At 45.5% G+C, this 17,453-nt stretch overlaps 1 protein-coding gene across 1 annotated transcript; it reads right to left on the bottom strand.

The window, feature by feature from the left end:
• Positions 1 to 569: 569 nt before the first annotated feature.
• Positions 570 to 6,280, bottom strand: Prss42p. The gene is made up of 5 exons (XM_027414767.1): positions 6,061 to 6,280; positions 5,576 to 5,732; positions 4,999 to 5,261; positions 3,269 to 3,429; positions 570 to 779 (listed from the first exon to the last, which is right to left on the bottom strand). Exons 1-5 carry the CDS (start codon positions 6,278 to 6,280, stop codon positions 570 to 572), a joined length of 1,011 nt encoding a protein of 336 aa, XP_027270568.1.
• Between the last annotated feature and the right edge of the window lie 11,173 nt (positions 6,281 to 17,453).

The raw sequence follows: 17,453 nt of genomic DNA, 5'->3' as shown, positions 1-17,453 counted from the left end.
TATTTTCAAATTTCACTTTATCTTTGAACATGGTTGCAAGTTACATTCAATGAGAAATGTAACTTCACAAAATCATAGATCTATAGAGAGAACAGTTAGTTAGGACGCTTAAGGCCTCTCTCTCTCTCTCTCTCTCTCTCTCTCTCTCTCTCTCTCTCTGTCTTTCTCTCTCTCTCGGTGATCACCAAGCTAACTCTTGTATGACAGAGTCTGAGGAGAGAGCCCTGAAACCACAGTCAGGTCTAGCTCCACCACTGATGAAGCCCTTTCTTAGGTCATTGTCATTTACCCAGCAGGCCGGCCAGTTTGCCTTCTGACTGGAATTGGTTCACCTTCATTCCTGCCAGGCAGAGCGCAACTCAGGAGCAGTGAGGCCAAGGGAGGTGACTGGAGCACCAGGCCAGAACACTGTGAAGTCTCAGGTCCCTGACGCACTGTGGCTCTCTCTCCAGAGCAAGGGATTCCCAATGGAATTTGAAGAAAGGGCATTGGGAAAGGAAAGGGAAGGAGAGGGAGAGGCTCGGAAAGAGGGTGGGATGAGACGCAGCAGGCGTCAGGTCCACATGCTGTCACAGCAAACACAGCGGTAAGATGAGGAAGACCAGTGGAGAGGAACGAGGGGCCTGGTTCACCACTGCCACCACCCACTTGCTGTAGAAGGCAACATCTGTATAAACTCCAGGATATCCTTGGCGGCCACAGCCGATGCCCCAGCTCACAACTCCCACCTGCACCCACTTATCATTAAGTTCACAGGACAAAGGGCCACCAGAATCTCCCTGAAGAAAGAGAAAGAAACATGGCAAGAATGGAATTGATCCCCATCGGATTAGGCTGATGGCCCTGGGAGACATGAGGGAGACAGGCTCATACGGCTTCCTCAGGCATCCCAAAAGCCTAGCCAGAGTCGGGTGCAGTGGCATATGCCTCTTGGGTCAGCCCTAAGGAGGGTGAGGCAGGAGGGTTTCAGAGAGTCCAGCTACATACCAAGACACTGTCTCAGAGAAGGAGAAAATGGAGAAGCAGTGGGGGGCGGCATCCTTGCCAGGCCCAAGCTTCTCTTAACACACAAATGCCAGAATTAGGTATATAAATATGGCCACTGAGAAGTTAATGGGAACATGACCATATCCTCTGATGTTATTATTGTCTTTCTTGAGTCTCGGTGGTGTTTACTGCTGAATTCTACTTCTGAGGGACTAGAGAGATGACCCCATAGTTAAGAACACTTGCTGCTTTTGCAGAGGACCCCAGATTAGTCGAGAACACTCAGTGACTGCAGGTCCAGGGGACCTTACACCCTCTACTGGCCTCTGCAGGCATTGCATGCATGTGGTGCATACACATAAAATAGAAACACATTTTTTTTAAATCTAATTAAATATATCTTCTGTGCAGTAGCTCCTAATTCCTTACATTTAACCTGACTTTCCTCTGAAGCTCCTAACCTATACCGCAAAACCCTTCTCATTATAGAGTCCATTTGTAATACTCTTCTCCAAACCTGCTGTTACAGAGACCTGTCAGCCAATCGGTGAGAAACACATGAGCTTCTGCAGTGTCTCTTACCACCCCTAACCTAACATGAACTGACAATTTGACCCCAGACACTTTCCTCACCGATGGGTTGCCCCAGACCCTGCTCAGAACTCAATGGCATTTCCTACATTCTAAAGACAGCAGTCCTGGCACACACATCCAAGGGAACTATTGAAGCTTTAAGGGAAATACGGCCATGTTCACCTGGCGCCACGTCCCATGCCTGCCTGGGCCACTCTAGAAACTTGGCCACATTTGATACCCTATCCTAGTGCTCCAGGTATTTAAGACTTGGCACCCTACCTCCAGTTCTGGGGAACAAACCTAGGGTGTCTTGTCCACTGAGCATGTTCTTCATCTTGATACTCAGAAATGGAGACAAGGCCTCACTATGTAACCAAGACTCATCTCAAACTCACTATGTATCCCAGTCTGGCCTTGAACTTTTGATCTTCCTACCTCTACCTCATGAGTGCTGAGATTATAGGTATATTCCACACACTTGGCCACCATAAGAAGTATACTCAGACCTCTGAACCCCTAAACATATTATCCCCTGTCTCTAAAAAAAGATTTCACAAGAGGACTTTGAGTCCATGTCTTCGGATTTCCCCTTTCACAGTGTTATGGTAGATAATGGTATAATACTGCAAGGTTGTAACATAGGTTTTCTCAGTTAATACAGGTTGATGCTCCCTTTGTCATGGTAACTGCCACAGAAGGTGTGGTGGTTTGAATGTAATTAGTCCCCATAATCTCACAGAGCATGACACTATTAGGAGGTGTGACTTTGTTGGGGTGGGTGTGGCCTTGTTGGAGGAAATATGTCACTATGGAGGCGGGCTTTGAGGGTTCCTATGCTCAGGATATTTCCCAGTGTCTCAGTCAACTTCCTGTTACCTGCAAGCCAAGATGTAGAGGGCAGCCAGGCGTTGGTGGCGCACGCCTTTAATCCCAGGACTAGGGAGGCAGAGGCAGGCGGATCTCTGAGAGTTCAAGACCAGCCTGGTCTACAAGAGCTAGTTCCAGGGCAGCCTCCAAAGCCACAGAGAAACCCTATCTTGAAAAACAAACAAACAAACAAACAAACAACAACAACAACAAAAAAAACCAAAGATGTAGAGGGCACCACGTCTGCTTGCTCCCTTCCATGACGATAATGGACTGAACCTCTGCAATTATAAGTGAGCCACCCCAATTAAATGTTCTCTTTATAGGAGTTGGCATGGTCGTGGTGTCTCTTCACAGCAATAAAACCCTAACTAAGACATAGGGGAACATTATTAGACTACCCATTCCCAACCTCTAAACAAGAACCCTATGCAGTAGCCGGGTGGTGGTTCACGCCTTTAATGCCAGCACTTCGGAGGCAAAGACAGGTGGAGCCCTGTGAGTTCTACTCAGAGAGTTCCAGGACAGGCTCCAAAGCTACAGAGAAACCCTGTCTCGGAAAAAAAAAAAAAAAAGAAAAGAAAAGAAAAGAAAAAAAAAGAAAAAGAAAAAGAAAAAAAAGAATCCTACGCAGCAACCTACACAGCAAGACTACATCCTTTAGAAAGGACAAGACCTGTAATCTCAATGCTTGGGAGGTTGATGCAAACAGATCTCAAATTTAAGGCCATCCTTTGCTACACAGAAAGTTCAGGCAAGGTCAGCTCCAGGAGTCATGGGGAGGTGGCGAATAACTCAGGCCTTGTCATGAGACTGAGGAAAGGGCCCATGAACTTACCTGGCAGGCATCCTTTCCTTGTTCTTTATAGCCACAGATCATCCCCCTCTTGACTAGGTCATGAGAAGATGATGTAGCCTTCTTCAACATAGTGTTGCATTGCTCATAATGGATGATATGCTGGTCCACCTCCCGGAGAGTGTCTGTGGGAACGCTTGGCGCTAGTGAAGAAGATCAGAAGGGCATAAATCTTCACAATGGATAGCAAGCACTCAAGCACCCGGGAATGCCCCTAGACAAAGGCAGGGAAATGAATATTTGACACAGGAGGAGACTGAGACTCAAAACTGCCACAGGGAGAGGATTGAGTAAGAGGCAACACTGAGCTGGGCCTAATGGCACAAGTCAATAAGACCAAGGGAGGTCAAGGCAGGGGACCCTCAAGTTTGAGGCCTGAGCTACAGAATGTGTTCAAGGTCACCCTGGGCAACTTAGCTATACTGTCTCAAAACAAAAAGCAGAAAAGGCCGTGAAAACAGCTTAGTGCTAGACCCTCCCTGGCATGTTTAAGGGCCTGCATCCAATTCCCAGCAATAAAAAAAAAAAAAAAGCAAAATTAAGACAGGGGAAGGATGATGTCTGAAATGTCTGAAAGGGAAGCAAGGCCTTAGAGGCCTAAGGCATGAGAACCCATTGAGCACATTACTGAATGTCAGTAGTAATAGTAACAAGGTAGCCTATATATTTTTCTCTTTATCTTTTGTTTGCTTGTTTGTGGGTACAACTGGCATCTTTATGTAAAATCAGACTAGTCTCAAACTGTCCGTACTTAAGCACGTAACACCGAACCCAACCAATTTTCTTCATGCTCTAGAACATAATCACAGGCTCTCAGAGAGATAGAGCCCTAAGGGTCACATGTGACTTGTTCTTCTTAGGCATAAGAGGCATACCAGCAGAGGCCTCTGGCTCTCCCGACTCCTCTAAGCACGAGAAACTCCCTAACTACAAAGATAGGGATTTCTGTTGAGAAGCTGACAGGCAGCTCATTATCTCCTGAGAGAAAATCCACCCAAGGTGGATTAACTGCTGAGCTATCTCTGAGAAATCCCTGAGAGACAGCTCAGCAGTTAAAAGCACCTGTTATCATCGCCCCACTGCACCCTCGAGGCAAGGTTTCTCTGTGTGGTCCTGGCTGTCCTGGAACTCACTCTGTAGACAAGGCTGGCCTCAAACTCACAGAAGTGTGCCTCTGCCTCCCAAATGCTGGGATTAAAGGCTTGTGCCACCACTCCCTGGCTAAGATCACTTGCTCTTGTAGAGGACCAGGGTTCAGTTCCCTCAGCACCTACACAGAGGCTCTCAACAACCCCAATTCCACTTCCAGATGATCTGACACCCTCTTCTGATCTCTGTGGGATCCAGGCAGGCATTTGCTGCCCACAGACATAAACACAGGCAAAACACTCAAGCACATAAAATAAAAATCTGAAAATCTCCCGGGGAGAATTCCAGCACATCTAGCCTTTGTCCACAGGGAATGCAGCAAACCCCTTAGTCACTCAGCACATGTTCCCATAAAACTGCAATAGGAGATTTGACACAATTCTAGTTCCCAGGAGAGGTACGTTTGGCTATCATCAGATATTTGTGTTGCAATGAATGACCGAAACACAAGACATGGATCACCTGAGCTCACCAAACTGCCCATCACCCTGTTTGCCCCTCCCATTATCCTTTGTTTCTACTTTAGAATAAGGCCTTGCTTCCTCCTGAGCACCAACTCTTACCACCTGGGTCTGTTTTGCCCCATCCGGTCACCCAGCACTTGGTCCCAGTTGCCACAATAAAGGCCTCTGGAGGGATGCAGATGGGGTAAATATTAGTGGTGAAATTCACGGGGTGCTGGAGCTTGAGAAGGGCGATATCATTTTTAACAATGATCGCGGATGAGAACTCGGGGTAGATGATGACTCTCTGGATGGGAATCACCAGGCTTGTGTTTTCACGGTGGATGCTCCGATCGCCCATCTTGACATTGTACTCTATCCAGCTGTGGGAAAGAAGACATGCCGCCTCAGTAGCCTGACCCTACAAAGCTCTCTTACACACTTCCACACGCTCTCTGTTTCTCAACATGACCCCAACCTCTGTTGCCACTCTGGACATTCTGTCTCTGTCACCAAACCCCCTCATTGATCTTCAGTTGTTTCTCCTGCGCCCCAGCTTGGGTGAGTCCAGTAACAAATCACACCCCTCCCCTTTTTGTGCATCTTGTTTTGAGGATGTTGCCAGTTTATCCCAGAGAGGAAGACTAGGACAGCGGGTCCCCTCCAGACACGCACCTCTCTGCTTGTCTCTCCTCACCTGAAAATGCAGTGGGCTGCCGTCAGCACCCACTGGGCACTGATGAGGGTACCTCCGCAGATATGCATGTGTCTGACCCTGACGCTCACCTGCCAGGGCCATTTTCCCTCTTGAGCCTCTACTCCTCCTATGATTTTCATTAAGGGTCTGCCACAGCCTGGGTGAGGACAATTTGGGAAGAACTCAGAAGAATTAAGCGCTCTGTTCATGCTAGCAGTTCCACGGAAGGCACCAAGAGGGCTCAACGACAGCAAGAGGGAGGCTATGGATGTCTTGTTAAACACCAGGGCCATTGCATGCCCTCAAAGCTGCCGTGTCACACATGGCAGTCACATTCTGCTCAGAAGCCACAGGCAAGGCAACCAGACTCTACCCAACAGCGGCCTGGGCTGAACCCGTGTCCCTCGGATTCGGGGTGTCACTAGCTCCCACTCTGGGCCTTGCCACAGTCTTCCCCTTACCACAGACACCCCTTCACAAGTTACCTAAGGTAAACGGCTTGAAAGGAGAAGTTTGGCCCTGACTGGTCATCTGGGTCCCCTGCGCCTGCGTGGATAGCAGTGGGTTTACCCTTGTGGTCTCACTGTGCGATGAGGCAAAATCAGAAGTAGAGAATACAGCAGCAGCCACCCAGACTTGGCAGAGCTCTGACTGAAGCAGCAGGAGGCGGGCTATGAGGCCCAGGGAGCCACCTCTGGATGCCATGCCACCACGTAGGCCACCGCCCCGCTCCCAGTAAGTAGCACCGGCTCCCCAGGCTCGCGAGCTGCCCTCGGTTCTGTCGGTTCTGTCAGAGAAACGGAGAAACCGGCTTCTCGAAGGGAGGTGCCAGGGTGTCAGAGGTGTCAAGGAGGGTCATGGTTTTCTGGGTGGGAAATGTGTTCTTGCTTACACTCAAATCTTCACGCCACACTGTGCACACCCAGAGTCCTGTCTGGGACAGAGGGGACAAACGTCCTTGATGGAGACACCCCCCACCCCCACCCTACCTTACCCCCTCACCCGCCCCCCATCCCCGCCACTTCAGGGCCCGCACTTCCTGCAGAGCCTGGTGTAGAGTTGGTAAGGATGGGGACTCTGGGATTAAGAGGGGGAGCCAAAAAGGCACCTCAAACCGAGATTCATTCATCAAACCTAGACTTGTAGGTTATTCTTCTATCTCAGCCACCGGACAAGCCGAAACTAAATTAGCAATGTCCGGCCCTGGAGAGATGGCTTAGGGCTTAAGGGCCCTCGGTGCTCTTGCAGAGGACTGGAATTAAGTATCAGCATCCACATAAAGATGTACACCATTCCTAACTCCAGTTCCAGAGGATCCATCCAGTGCCCTCTTCTGGCCGCTGTGGGCACCAGGCATGCACATACATGCAGGCAAAAACACTCAGACAAATAGAATAAACATATATATATATATATTTAGCCACCACCAAAGATACCTGCCAGTCAACCCTTTCTGACTACTCTATGCCCCTGATATGTTCTGTGGTAGCTCATGATTTTCTCTTTGTAACCCAGATGCTCTCTAGTGTCTCCTTCTATGAGCAAGCATCATCATCCCTGTTCAAGTGGAAAGACAGAGGGACTGTCTGTGCATCTCACGTTTCCCCAATGGAAGGAGAAGAGCCATCAGATTCTTCAAGGATCATCAATTTATTTTTTTAATGTCTTGGGAAAGGAGCACATTCTTTAAGATACTCTTTAGTCATAAGAAGAGTGGGCAAGTAGGTCATACATCATGAATACGTCCCAATAATTGCACCCCCACCCACCAGAAAAGCCTCTGCATTCAAGTTTCCCCCCTTAGAGACAAGGGTCTGACGTATGCAGAGAAGCCTCTTTGCTGTGGAATAATCCATCTGCACACTGTGGAGACACGTTGCTCTCGTTATCAATAAAAAGTTGATTGGCCGATAACTAGGCAGGATTTTCGGGGCAGAGAGAATGCTGGGAAGTAGGAGGGTGGAGTCAAAGTTGGAGAAAACATGAGACAAAGATCCAGCAGGATGGGAAGTATGTATATGAGGTAAACAAGCCTGGGGCAGCACATAGATGAATAGAAATGGGTTAAATTAAGTTATAAGAGCTAGCTAAAACCAAGCCTAAGCTATTGGTCGAGCATTTATAATTAATATTAAGTTTCTGTGTGGTTATTTGGGGAGCCACTGGTGGGACACAGCTATTCAGTGGTCTAGATGGAAAACTCCACCTCTTGGCTCTCTGATCCAGCAAAAAATGACACAGACCTTCATATCCTCCACCTCCCAAGTATGGGGACTACAGGCAGGTACCACCACACCAAGGTTATGCAGGGAGATAAAAACAAAACAAAACAAGCAGGACTTCATGCTCGATAGGCAAGCACTCTTACCAACAGATCTACAGTTCCAACCCAGCAAGGAGCTTCTGACATTTTCTGTTTGGTGCCCCAGTGTGGGTGGGCTACTATTCAGCTTAGGTTTTAAACAACTAGAAAAGTGTGAACCAACAAACTCCTAATTTGGGCTCCAGCATAGCTCACCAATAGTGCTTAAAACCCTCGTAAATTCTCTTTGTAAGGAAGCTTGTCCCTACAGCCTTATGCTTTGCACCTGCCCTGCAGCATGCTCGGATCTGACGCTCGCTAGTGGTTAGGTCCAGAGACAGTAAGACTGAACGGTACAGGTGCAGAAGTGTCATTCTTTGTAATAATACACCTCCGGGTAAAGCTAAAGAAGGCAAGAGATGGCAAACGAGTCAGTGGGGCCGACTGCTTCCATTAGTATGAGAGGACCGATGTGGTTAAGAGGTCAGATGTGTCCCATTTAAATTAACCAGTACCTTATCTTCATGTAAGAATTCTCACGGAGCTGTTCATCTATATTGAAACTGAAGCAGCCAAGATTAAACACTGCAGCTTATTTCAAGTACATCAATGGCACAATTGTAAGAATCGTGAAAATACCTCAGAACCCATTGATCATAAGGTTAAAAAAATCATAGAACCTTTCAATCCAAGAGGTTAAGGCTAAAGATTCCCTGTCAAATAGCTTAGAGTGTGGAGGTACTTGCTGAGTAAGTCCTACCACCTGTAATCCCAGAATACACACCCACTCCAAAGAGTTTTCCTATGAACTCCACACATAGCCCTGTAACACACACACACACACACACACACACACACACACACACACACACACACACACTCACACACACACACACACTCTCTCACACACACATCACACACACACCACACTCACACACACACACACTCACACACACACACACACACACACACACACACGTGTATACTGAGATTTGAACCTAGTACCTCATGTGCTAGGCAAGTGTTCTCCACTGCTGAGCTACATACCCTGTATCTCTGGCTCAGGGAATTATCTTAATATATAAAAGACAGATTGTGGCCTACTGCAAGACTTTAGAACTTCTAGGAGCTACAGATCCAAAATAAATTTGCACCTTTTCCTAGGCCTTTCTTCATAAACTTTCATCAAGTGTTTATGAGAAAGATTAGAGGCAGGGCAAAGAACCAAAGAAAGCCTTGCTTATAATGTGGTTTAAGGGAAGGCAAGCGAAAGTCAAAACACTGCAAAAGGAATGAAGTCAGTCTTAGAGCCTTATAGCTCTTTTCTCACCACCATCCCCAAGAAAACCTTGTACTAAGAGGAAGGAGGGTCAAAAGACTGACTTTGGGGACGTGGGTCAAAGCATATGGTGGTTGGATGAAGACAACATGAGATAACCTGTGCTAGGGAAGACCCTATCCTTATCTGCCCCAAACATGTACCTGCCTAAATGGGGGGTGGCTCTTAGATGTAAAGCATGAGCGCGTGCATGCGCGCGAGCGAGCGCGCGCGCACACACACACACACACACACACACACACACACACACTCGCAAGTGTGCAGGAACAAGTGTAATAGCAATCTACTGCTGGCAGAGAGGTTTACAAAAATGATTGTAGAGAAACAACCTCTCTGAGGCATAGGCACAAAGAGAAACCCAGTAACTGAAAAGGAGGCAGACACCAAGGAAAACTCAATAACTCTCCACCTACCAATATAATATTAATAAACAGAAGAATTAGAGACCTGTATGAAAGAGTAACCATGGCTACCACAGTCTCATCTGATTTTCTCATTGCTTTCCACTACAGAAAATGCATACTCAAGCTGGGAGTGTGATTCAGCGGTGAAGCACATGACCCCCACGTGTAAGACCCTGGCACCACAGGGAAGGAGGAGGGAGAACAGAGGGAGGGAGGGAGGGAGGGAGGGAGGGAGGGAGGGAGGGAAAATCTAACTGACTGGAGGTGCCTACACACAAACAAAAAACAAAAGAACCAAAACAACCAAAACAACGAATAAAGAACTATATATCAGGTACAGTAGTGCATGCCTTTAATCCCAGCACTTGGGAGGCAGAGGCAGGCAGATCTCTGTGAATTCAAGGCCAGTCTGATCTACATATTGAGTTCCAGGACAGCCAGATCTACTTAGTGAGACCCTGTCTCAAAAATAAAACAAAACAAAACAGAAACAGAGAAAAAGTTGTATTTCTTTTAAAAATGTCTTCAGTTAGCATAGAGGATTGATTTCACTCACTCTGGTATTCCCGTGCACGTGTACCAGTGTGTTTTGCTCTCATCACCACACTGCCGTGCATCCACCATCCTTGCTTCCTGGTTCTTGCTGATTCCTCCCAACCCTCCTTATTCTATAGTCACTCTTTTGTTTTCATGTCCTCTGAGTGCATCTGTTTAAATTTCAGCCTAAAGGAAAAAACGTGAATTTTGTCTTTCTTCTCTTCATTACCCTCTTTTTTCTTTAGTTATTGTTGTTTTGTTTGTTGCTGTTATTTTTTTGCTAGCTTTCTTTTTGAGACAGGGTCTCACTACAGAGCCCTGACTGTCCTGGAACTCACGATGTAGACCAGACTGGCTTCAAACTCAAGAATCTGCCTGCTTGTGCCTCCTGAGTGCTGGGATTAATGGGGAGACCAGCACGGCTAGCATCATCTTGACTTATCTTAAAACCAGAGTCACTGGTAGAGAGCACAATCCACTCACACTACATCTCCTGTCTGTGAGACACTGCCATCATGACACCACACTCACCTAGATACTCAGAGCCCAGACCCAGAGGAATTACCCTGGCATGTATGCCCATGGGCATTCTATCCCCAATGAAGCACAGTGATACTGTACCCCCAAGGTAGCAGACCTGACATGCACCCCCTGACCATGTGAAGAGGCCCTGCATCTTGCTCCTCTGAAGGCTGTACTGCCACCATCACAAACTCCTACAGTCTAAACGATGGTACCTTCGAGTGTTACTGATGTGTATTCCAGCTGGAGAAAGTAGAGACTATACTACCACACCAGTCTACATTCAAAGCTAACACATGCCACCAGGAGGAGTGATATCCCAGAATCCATCTGCAGGTGAATGGTTTCCCTACAAAAGTTGATACAGAGACCAGAAAAGCCAGGTGTTCCACTAAACATGCAATATCAGTGTAGGGGCACAAAATGAGACGTCAAGTTAATATATCACCAAAGTCCCCAAGAACTAATCCCAGCAAAAAAGAAATGTATCAATTACCTCAAAAGGAATTCAAAGTAATTATCTTTAAGAAATTCAGCAAAGTGTAGAAAATGCAGACATATAATGTAATCAGAAAAAATGATTTTTTTCATCAGAGTTAGAAAGAGATCATGAAAACGAACCAAGGAGAAATACTGAAACTAAAGAATTCAATGAATTAAATAACCACAAACACACTGAGAGATTCAAGAATTTCAGCCATATTTGGGGTCTAGCAAAATAAAGAATTTCTGAATGTGAAGAAAGGCCTTTTGACGTAACCCAGGGAGAATCTCTTTTTTTTTTTTTTGTAAGATTTTTTTATTTATTATGTATACAGTGTCCTGTATATAGTGTTCTGTATACATAACACAACAGAAGAGGGCATCATATCCCATTACACATGGTTGTGAGCCACCATATGGCTACTGGGAATTGAACTCGGGACCTCTGGAATAGCAGCCAGTGCTCTTAACCTCTGAGCCATTCTCCAGCTCATCCAGAGGGAATCTTGGTATGGTGGTACATGCCTGCAATCCCAGGGCTCAGGGGGAAGCTGGAGGAAGATTGTCAGCCTGGGCTACAGTAATGAGTGCCAGGCCTGGCTGGGCTAGACAGTAAGACATATCTCAAGAAAAAGAGGTGGGAGGGGGCCTGAGGAAATGGCTTAGTTAGTAAAGTGCTTACAAAGACCAGAGTTCCATCCACAGAAGCCATCACAAAAGAAAAAAAAAATAATTAACATGGCAGCACAGATTGTAATCCCAGCACTGAGGAGACAGACAGATCCCTGGGACTCACTGGCCAATGACTCTACTCTGATTTATGAGCTCCAGGCCAATAAAAAATCCTGTCTCAGCTGGGCGTTGGTGGCACACGCCTTTAATCCTAGCACTCAGGAGGCAGAGGCAGGTGGATCTCTGTGAATTCGAGACCAGCCTGGTCTACAAGAGCTAGTTCCAGGACAGCCTCCAAAGCCACAGAGAAACCCTGTCTCTGAAAAACCAAAAAAAGAGAGAGAGAGAGAGAGAGAGAGAGAGAGAGAGAGAGAGAGAGAGATCCTGTCTCAACAAACTAAGTGATGAATGACACCAAGGTCAACCTCCAGCCTCTGAAGGTCATGTACACACAACACACACACACACACACACACACACACACACACACACACACACACACACGCACTGAATTGCTCTAAACAATTGGGCAAATTATGCACATTATGGAAGTTGAGAGGATGAAGAAAAAAAAAAAAAACAATATCTGGAAACTCCCCAAATCTTGACAAGGATCCAAACAGCTTCCAGATCCAAGACATTTACAGGTCCCCAGTGTATTCAATCCAAAGAAGTCCTCTACAAGGTGCAGTATAATCAAACTATAAGGCTGAAGGTGAAGAGATAATTCTAAAGGCAGCAATAGAAGCCTGTAATTCCAGCGCCTGAGGTAAAGGGAGGAGAATAGAGTTCAAGCCCAGTTTGGGCTATGGGAGACCCTGTCTCAAAGCTCCTCAATAAGGAAATGAAGTAGAAAAAGATGTACTCTGGATAGATAGGTAATCACCAAACACTTCAAAGACCTATAGAATATGGCATTCAAATGCTTTAATAACTTAAAATTCTGTTGGCAGGAGACACGACTGTTCCTGGCAGCCCCATCTACTGAGAGAATGATGGGCACCAAAGACACTCTCAAATGGAGCTTGTTTTCTTCTTGGCAAAACTGGCCTATTGGGTAAAGAACTGCCCTTGCCTCAACTGCTGACAGTAAGCATAGCATCCAATCTGGACAAGCCAGATACAAAAAAAAGGGGGGGGGGGGCTGCAGAACCTTGCAGACAGGGTAGGACAGTCTTTGAAGTTTTCCTGCTTCTGAAAATGGTCTGTCAGATATTCTAGGCCTATAGCCAAAGTTGGATGCCTCAATGCTACAGAGAAATATTAGGTGACTCTCCAGGCAGCTGGCTCTTTCTGTCATTTCTCGTATCTTTCAGAAGACATTGTTTGGGCTTCCTGCTTACTCAGGTAATATTACTTTCCTTCTCAGGTCCTTCATGGGGTTGAAGATTAGAGAGTCACAGTTATAATCCTTTCATATCTTGGCTAGGTCATATTAGGTACAAGACTTAGACTTTCCAGGATAGGACAGCTATTGGAATAATCTCTGTAATTTACCAATTACCCATGGCCTGGTCATTTAGCATGTGTTCCTTACTTGATGCTATTCTTGTTGGTTGTAGTTTTATTTTGCTTATGTTATTACCTCTTCTTTCCTCTGCACAATGCTTGATAGTTGTTCTTATTGTAAATAGTTTTACGTTAAGATTAAAGCCTTTTTTAGAAAAAAAAAAGGGAAAAGTGTTATGGGATTTCCATCTGTTTAGCCAATGACTTTTGGGACAGTGAGCTTTCGCACTCTCTTGGGTAGTCAGAGTAGAGCATGCCGCTCGCTGTTGGTGCTCTTGACCCCTGGACAGAACAACTGGATGAAGGCATCCTGGTCAGAGAAGGCATCTAACCTGCTATGTGTCAGTAAGTATTTTTATACGTAAATAAATTCTTGAGAACTTTTACCAAATCTTGTGGATTCATGCAACAGTCAGGCTTGGTGGCTCATGATTGTAATTCCAGCATTTGGGAGTCTGAGAAGAGAGAACTTCCATGAGTTGGAGGCCAGTTTGGGCTACAGAGTAAGACCCTACAGCTCAGCTACAGAGTCAGACCCTTTGTCAAAAACAAGGGAAGGATGTCTGGATATGTTGCTCAATTGGTAGAGTGCTTGCCTAGCATGCAGGCATTTGGTCCCTAGCATGGCATAAAAACAAAAGTAGTAGGACATGCCTGTAATCCCAACATTCAGGAGCTAGAGTCAGAAGTTCAAGATCATTTGCTACATACTGAGTTCAAGGCCAGCCTGGGCTATAGAAGACCTTATCTGAAAACAAACAAAGGTCAGGCTTTGTTATATCTATAACATAGCTAGCACACGGTGGGTGGAGGCAGGAGGCTCTTGAGTTGTTCAAGGTCAGCCTGGGCTACATAGCAAGACCCTGTTTCCCAAAAAAGAACAATTAATTAACTAAGTAAGTAAACAAGATGTCTCATAGACAAACAGAACAATGGTTATCAGAGGTTTGGGTGCTAATGAGGAGGCAGAGAAGGGAAGAAGTAGGCTAAAGGATATATAATTACAGTCAGAAAGAAATTCCAAAATAGGCAAACACAGAGACAGAAATAGACAATGACTGCCGGGACAATGACAGGGAAAGGATAGGTGGGGGGCAGAGTGACAAGTTGGGAATGATTACGAATGGTCCTAGAGTTTCTTTCTTGGGTGCTGAAAATGTTCTAAAATGTGCTGTGGTGGTAGTTGCTCAACTCTGGGAACATACAAAAGCCATTGGAATGTACACTTGAAATGAGTGAGATGTGTGATATGTGAATTATAGCCCAATAGAGGTATTTAAGAAAACAGAAAATGCCCAGCATTGAAACCACAACTGTGAAAGGCAGAACAAACAGCTCTCAGATGAGTGGAAAGAAGCCAGTTAGAAACCTCGAGCCAAAACATAAGCAAATCCGAGTCCAGGGAGAGGAACTGATGCACTAAAACTACAGAAAACAATTAGAAAAACAGCACAGAAGGCAGAGAATGGCCAGTTTAGAAGAGGTCAAAGTCCTGAGCCAGGAGTAGTGGCTCCTAGCACTTGTGTATCGGGAGTTCAAGACCAGCCTCAGCTACATAGCAGGTTCAAGGCCAGACTGTACTACATGAAACCCTGTCCAGAACGAGAGAGAGAGACAGAGACAGAGACAGAGACAGAGACAGAGAGACAGAACTAAGAAATCAAAACAAGGGAAAAATTCCATAAGCCCTGCTAGGGGTAGGAGCACATTCATCAAATACTGTTTGGAGAGCATGGTGACACACACCTTTAGTCCCAGAACTCAGGAGGCAGAGGGATCTCTGTGAATTACAGTCCATCCTGGTCTACCTAGTGCATTCCAGGAAAACCAGGTCTATACAGAGAGACCCTGTATTACTACTACTACTACTACTATTATTATTATTATTATTATTATTATTAAAGTAATTGTAACTAAAAGTTTCCAAAATAGTAAAAACACAAAATAAATGGAAAAAGAAAGTTTCAGGATTAAAGGAATAAAAGACCCAAGTGTCTTTGACGGGACTGTGTTCAGGTGTGGGTATGCACACAATCTCAGGTGTCATTCCTTCCTAGAGCTGACCAAGCAGGCTACACTGACTGGCCACCAAGCACCTGGGATGCTCTTGACTCTGGCCCCCCAGTGCTGGGATTACCAGCATGTGTCACCATGACTAGCTGCTGTTTTTCACATGGGTACGGGAGTCAAGCCCATGGCCTCACTCTCTCCGCAGCCCCTCACATCCATGCAAAGGATGGGCTATGTTCTTTTTTAATTTCTTTTTTAAAAGATCTTTAAAAATTTGTTTTATGTGTATATGTGGATTTTGCTTACATGTATGTCTGTCCACTGTGTGTGTCTGGTGTCAATGGAGGCCAGAAGAGGTCATCAGATCCCTTGTGAACCACTATGTGGGTGCTTGGAACTGAAAGGGCAGCCGGTGCTCTTAGCTGCTGAGCCATCTCTCCAGCCCCTGGACCATTCTTAAAGAAGACTTTTGCCATCACAGAATACAGTGGTGTAAGGACAATGAAGACTGAATTAATTTGAGTATCAATAATAAATACACAAACAGGTCTATCAAGAGTGATTCAACCAAGGGTAACTGGGCCTCTAAATACAGACTTCAGTAAATACTTAAAGAATTCCTCAGGGTAGCTGGAGAGATGACTCAGCACTTCAAAACAGTTACAGTTCTTGCAGAGGACCTGGGTGGCTGACAACTGTCTCTGACCCCAGCTCCAAGGAATCTCTTCTAGCCTCTAAAGACAATGCATGCATGTGGTGCACATATATACATACACTAACACACGCAACATAAAATAAATAAATTAAAAAAAATTCATGCACAGTGTAGAAAATTGTAGGATTTGTTTTTGTTTGGGTCTTTTTGTTTTGTTTTGTTTTTTTGAGACAGGGTTTCTCTGTGTAGCCCTGGCTGTCCTGGAACTCACTTTGTAGACCACGCTGGCCTCGAACTCACAGAAGTCCACTTGCCTCTGCCTAACTAGTGCTGCAATTGAAGGAGTGTGCCACCACTACCCAGCTATGACTTTTAATTGCATATAGGGGCTGAAGATATAGATCTATGGGTAAAGGTAAAACAGAAAGAACTTAAAAAACATGTCTGTGGGGAGACTACACCACGCTCACTGAAAATTGCTACCAAAATGCCCAGCATGAGGCTCAGTGCACTCATATCCATTGGGATCAGCATCTTGGGCACCTTCCCACCTTGGTTCAGGTATTGTCCACTGAGAGACCAGTTCCTAGTATTCCAAATTCCTTCCTGAGTTGTTTCCTTCTACTTCACCGAAGGGTCTCTCTCTGTTTTGTTTTAATCATGTATTCATTGTCTGAAACACTTATCATCCACATTATGATTTTTTGAAATGTTTTTTTGCTTCTTTGTCTGGGATAGCAGAGGGCATGATTTATTGTTCACACACTACACGTGGCTGCAACTGAAGACAGAGCTAGTCCAGAATGCCACAGGTCCAGGGCAGAGGACCAACAGGAACTGTTTTAGTTATGAGCCAGGTGGGGCTCTCAGAGGTGGTCTTGGTGGCTGGATAGTGGTGGAGGTGAGGCATCCGTTGGAAGATGTTGTCAGCAATAGCTTGTAGGAAGTCAGCCAGCATCCCCGGCCTCCAGGGTACACAGGCTGGCTTTCTTGGGCCTCTCCCAAACTTCTCTTGCTTTTCAGCCTGTCCATTCCCTCCCTCCGCCAGCTCACTCCCATGGTGCAGAGGTCTCTATTGGGAAAGAGAAAAAGATTACTGTTAGTCTTCTATGGATTACCTTTAAAAAAACTTAAATTTCATAAACTTTGTTGGGAGGTGGAGGTAGAAGGATCTGGAATTCAAGGCCATCCTTAGTTACATAAAAGCTCTAGGCCAGCCTGGACTACGTGAGATCCTGTCTCAAAAAAAAAAAAAATCATAAATTTGGAAGTATATAAAATTAAAATTAACAAAAACATTAGCAGGAATAATGTGAACATTTTTGACATCAGGGCTTTAGTCAATATTGCCTTGAGTTGAAAAGGCAGTTAAAATACCAATAACTTAGTATTCTTTTTATAATCTCTCATTTTTTCCAACCTCAGAGGGAACTTGTGTGTTGTTT

This window comes from Cricetulus griseus, chromosome 4 (genome assembly GCF_003668045.3).
Source record: "Cricetulus griseus strain 17A/GY chromosome 4, alternate assembly CriGri-PICRH-1.0, whole genome shotgun sequence".
NCBI classification, from domain to species: domain Eukaryota; kingdom Metazoa; phylum Chordata; class Mammalia; order Rodentia; family Cricetidae; genus Cricetulus; species Cricetulus griseus.
The sequence above is the reverse complement of the archived record's forward strand: the minus strand, read 5'-3'. Positions and strand labels throughout refer to the sequence as shown.

Coding starts and splice junctions, on each gene's coding strand:
- Prss42p (XM_027414767.1), bottom strand. CDS start 6,280: ATGGCATCCAGAGGTGGCTCCCTGGGCCTCATAGCCCGCCTCCTGCTG. Junction 5,733..6,060: donor TTTCAAGCCGTTTACCTTAG/GTAACTTGTGAA, acceptor GTCCTCACCCAG/GCTGTGGCAGACCCTTAATG. Junction 780..3,268: donor AAGGAAAGGATGCCTGCCAG/GTAAGTTCATGG, acceptor CTCTTTCTTCAG/GGAGATTCTGGTGGCCCTTT.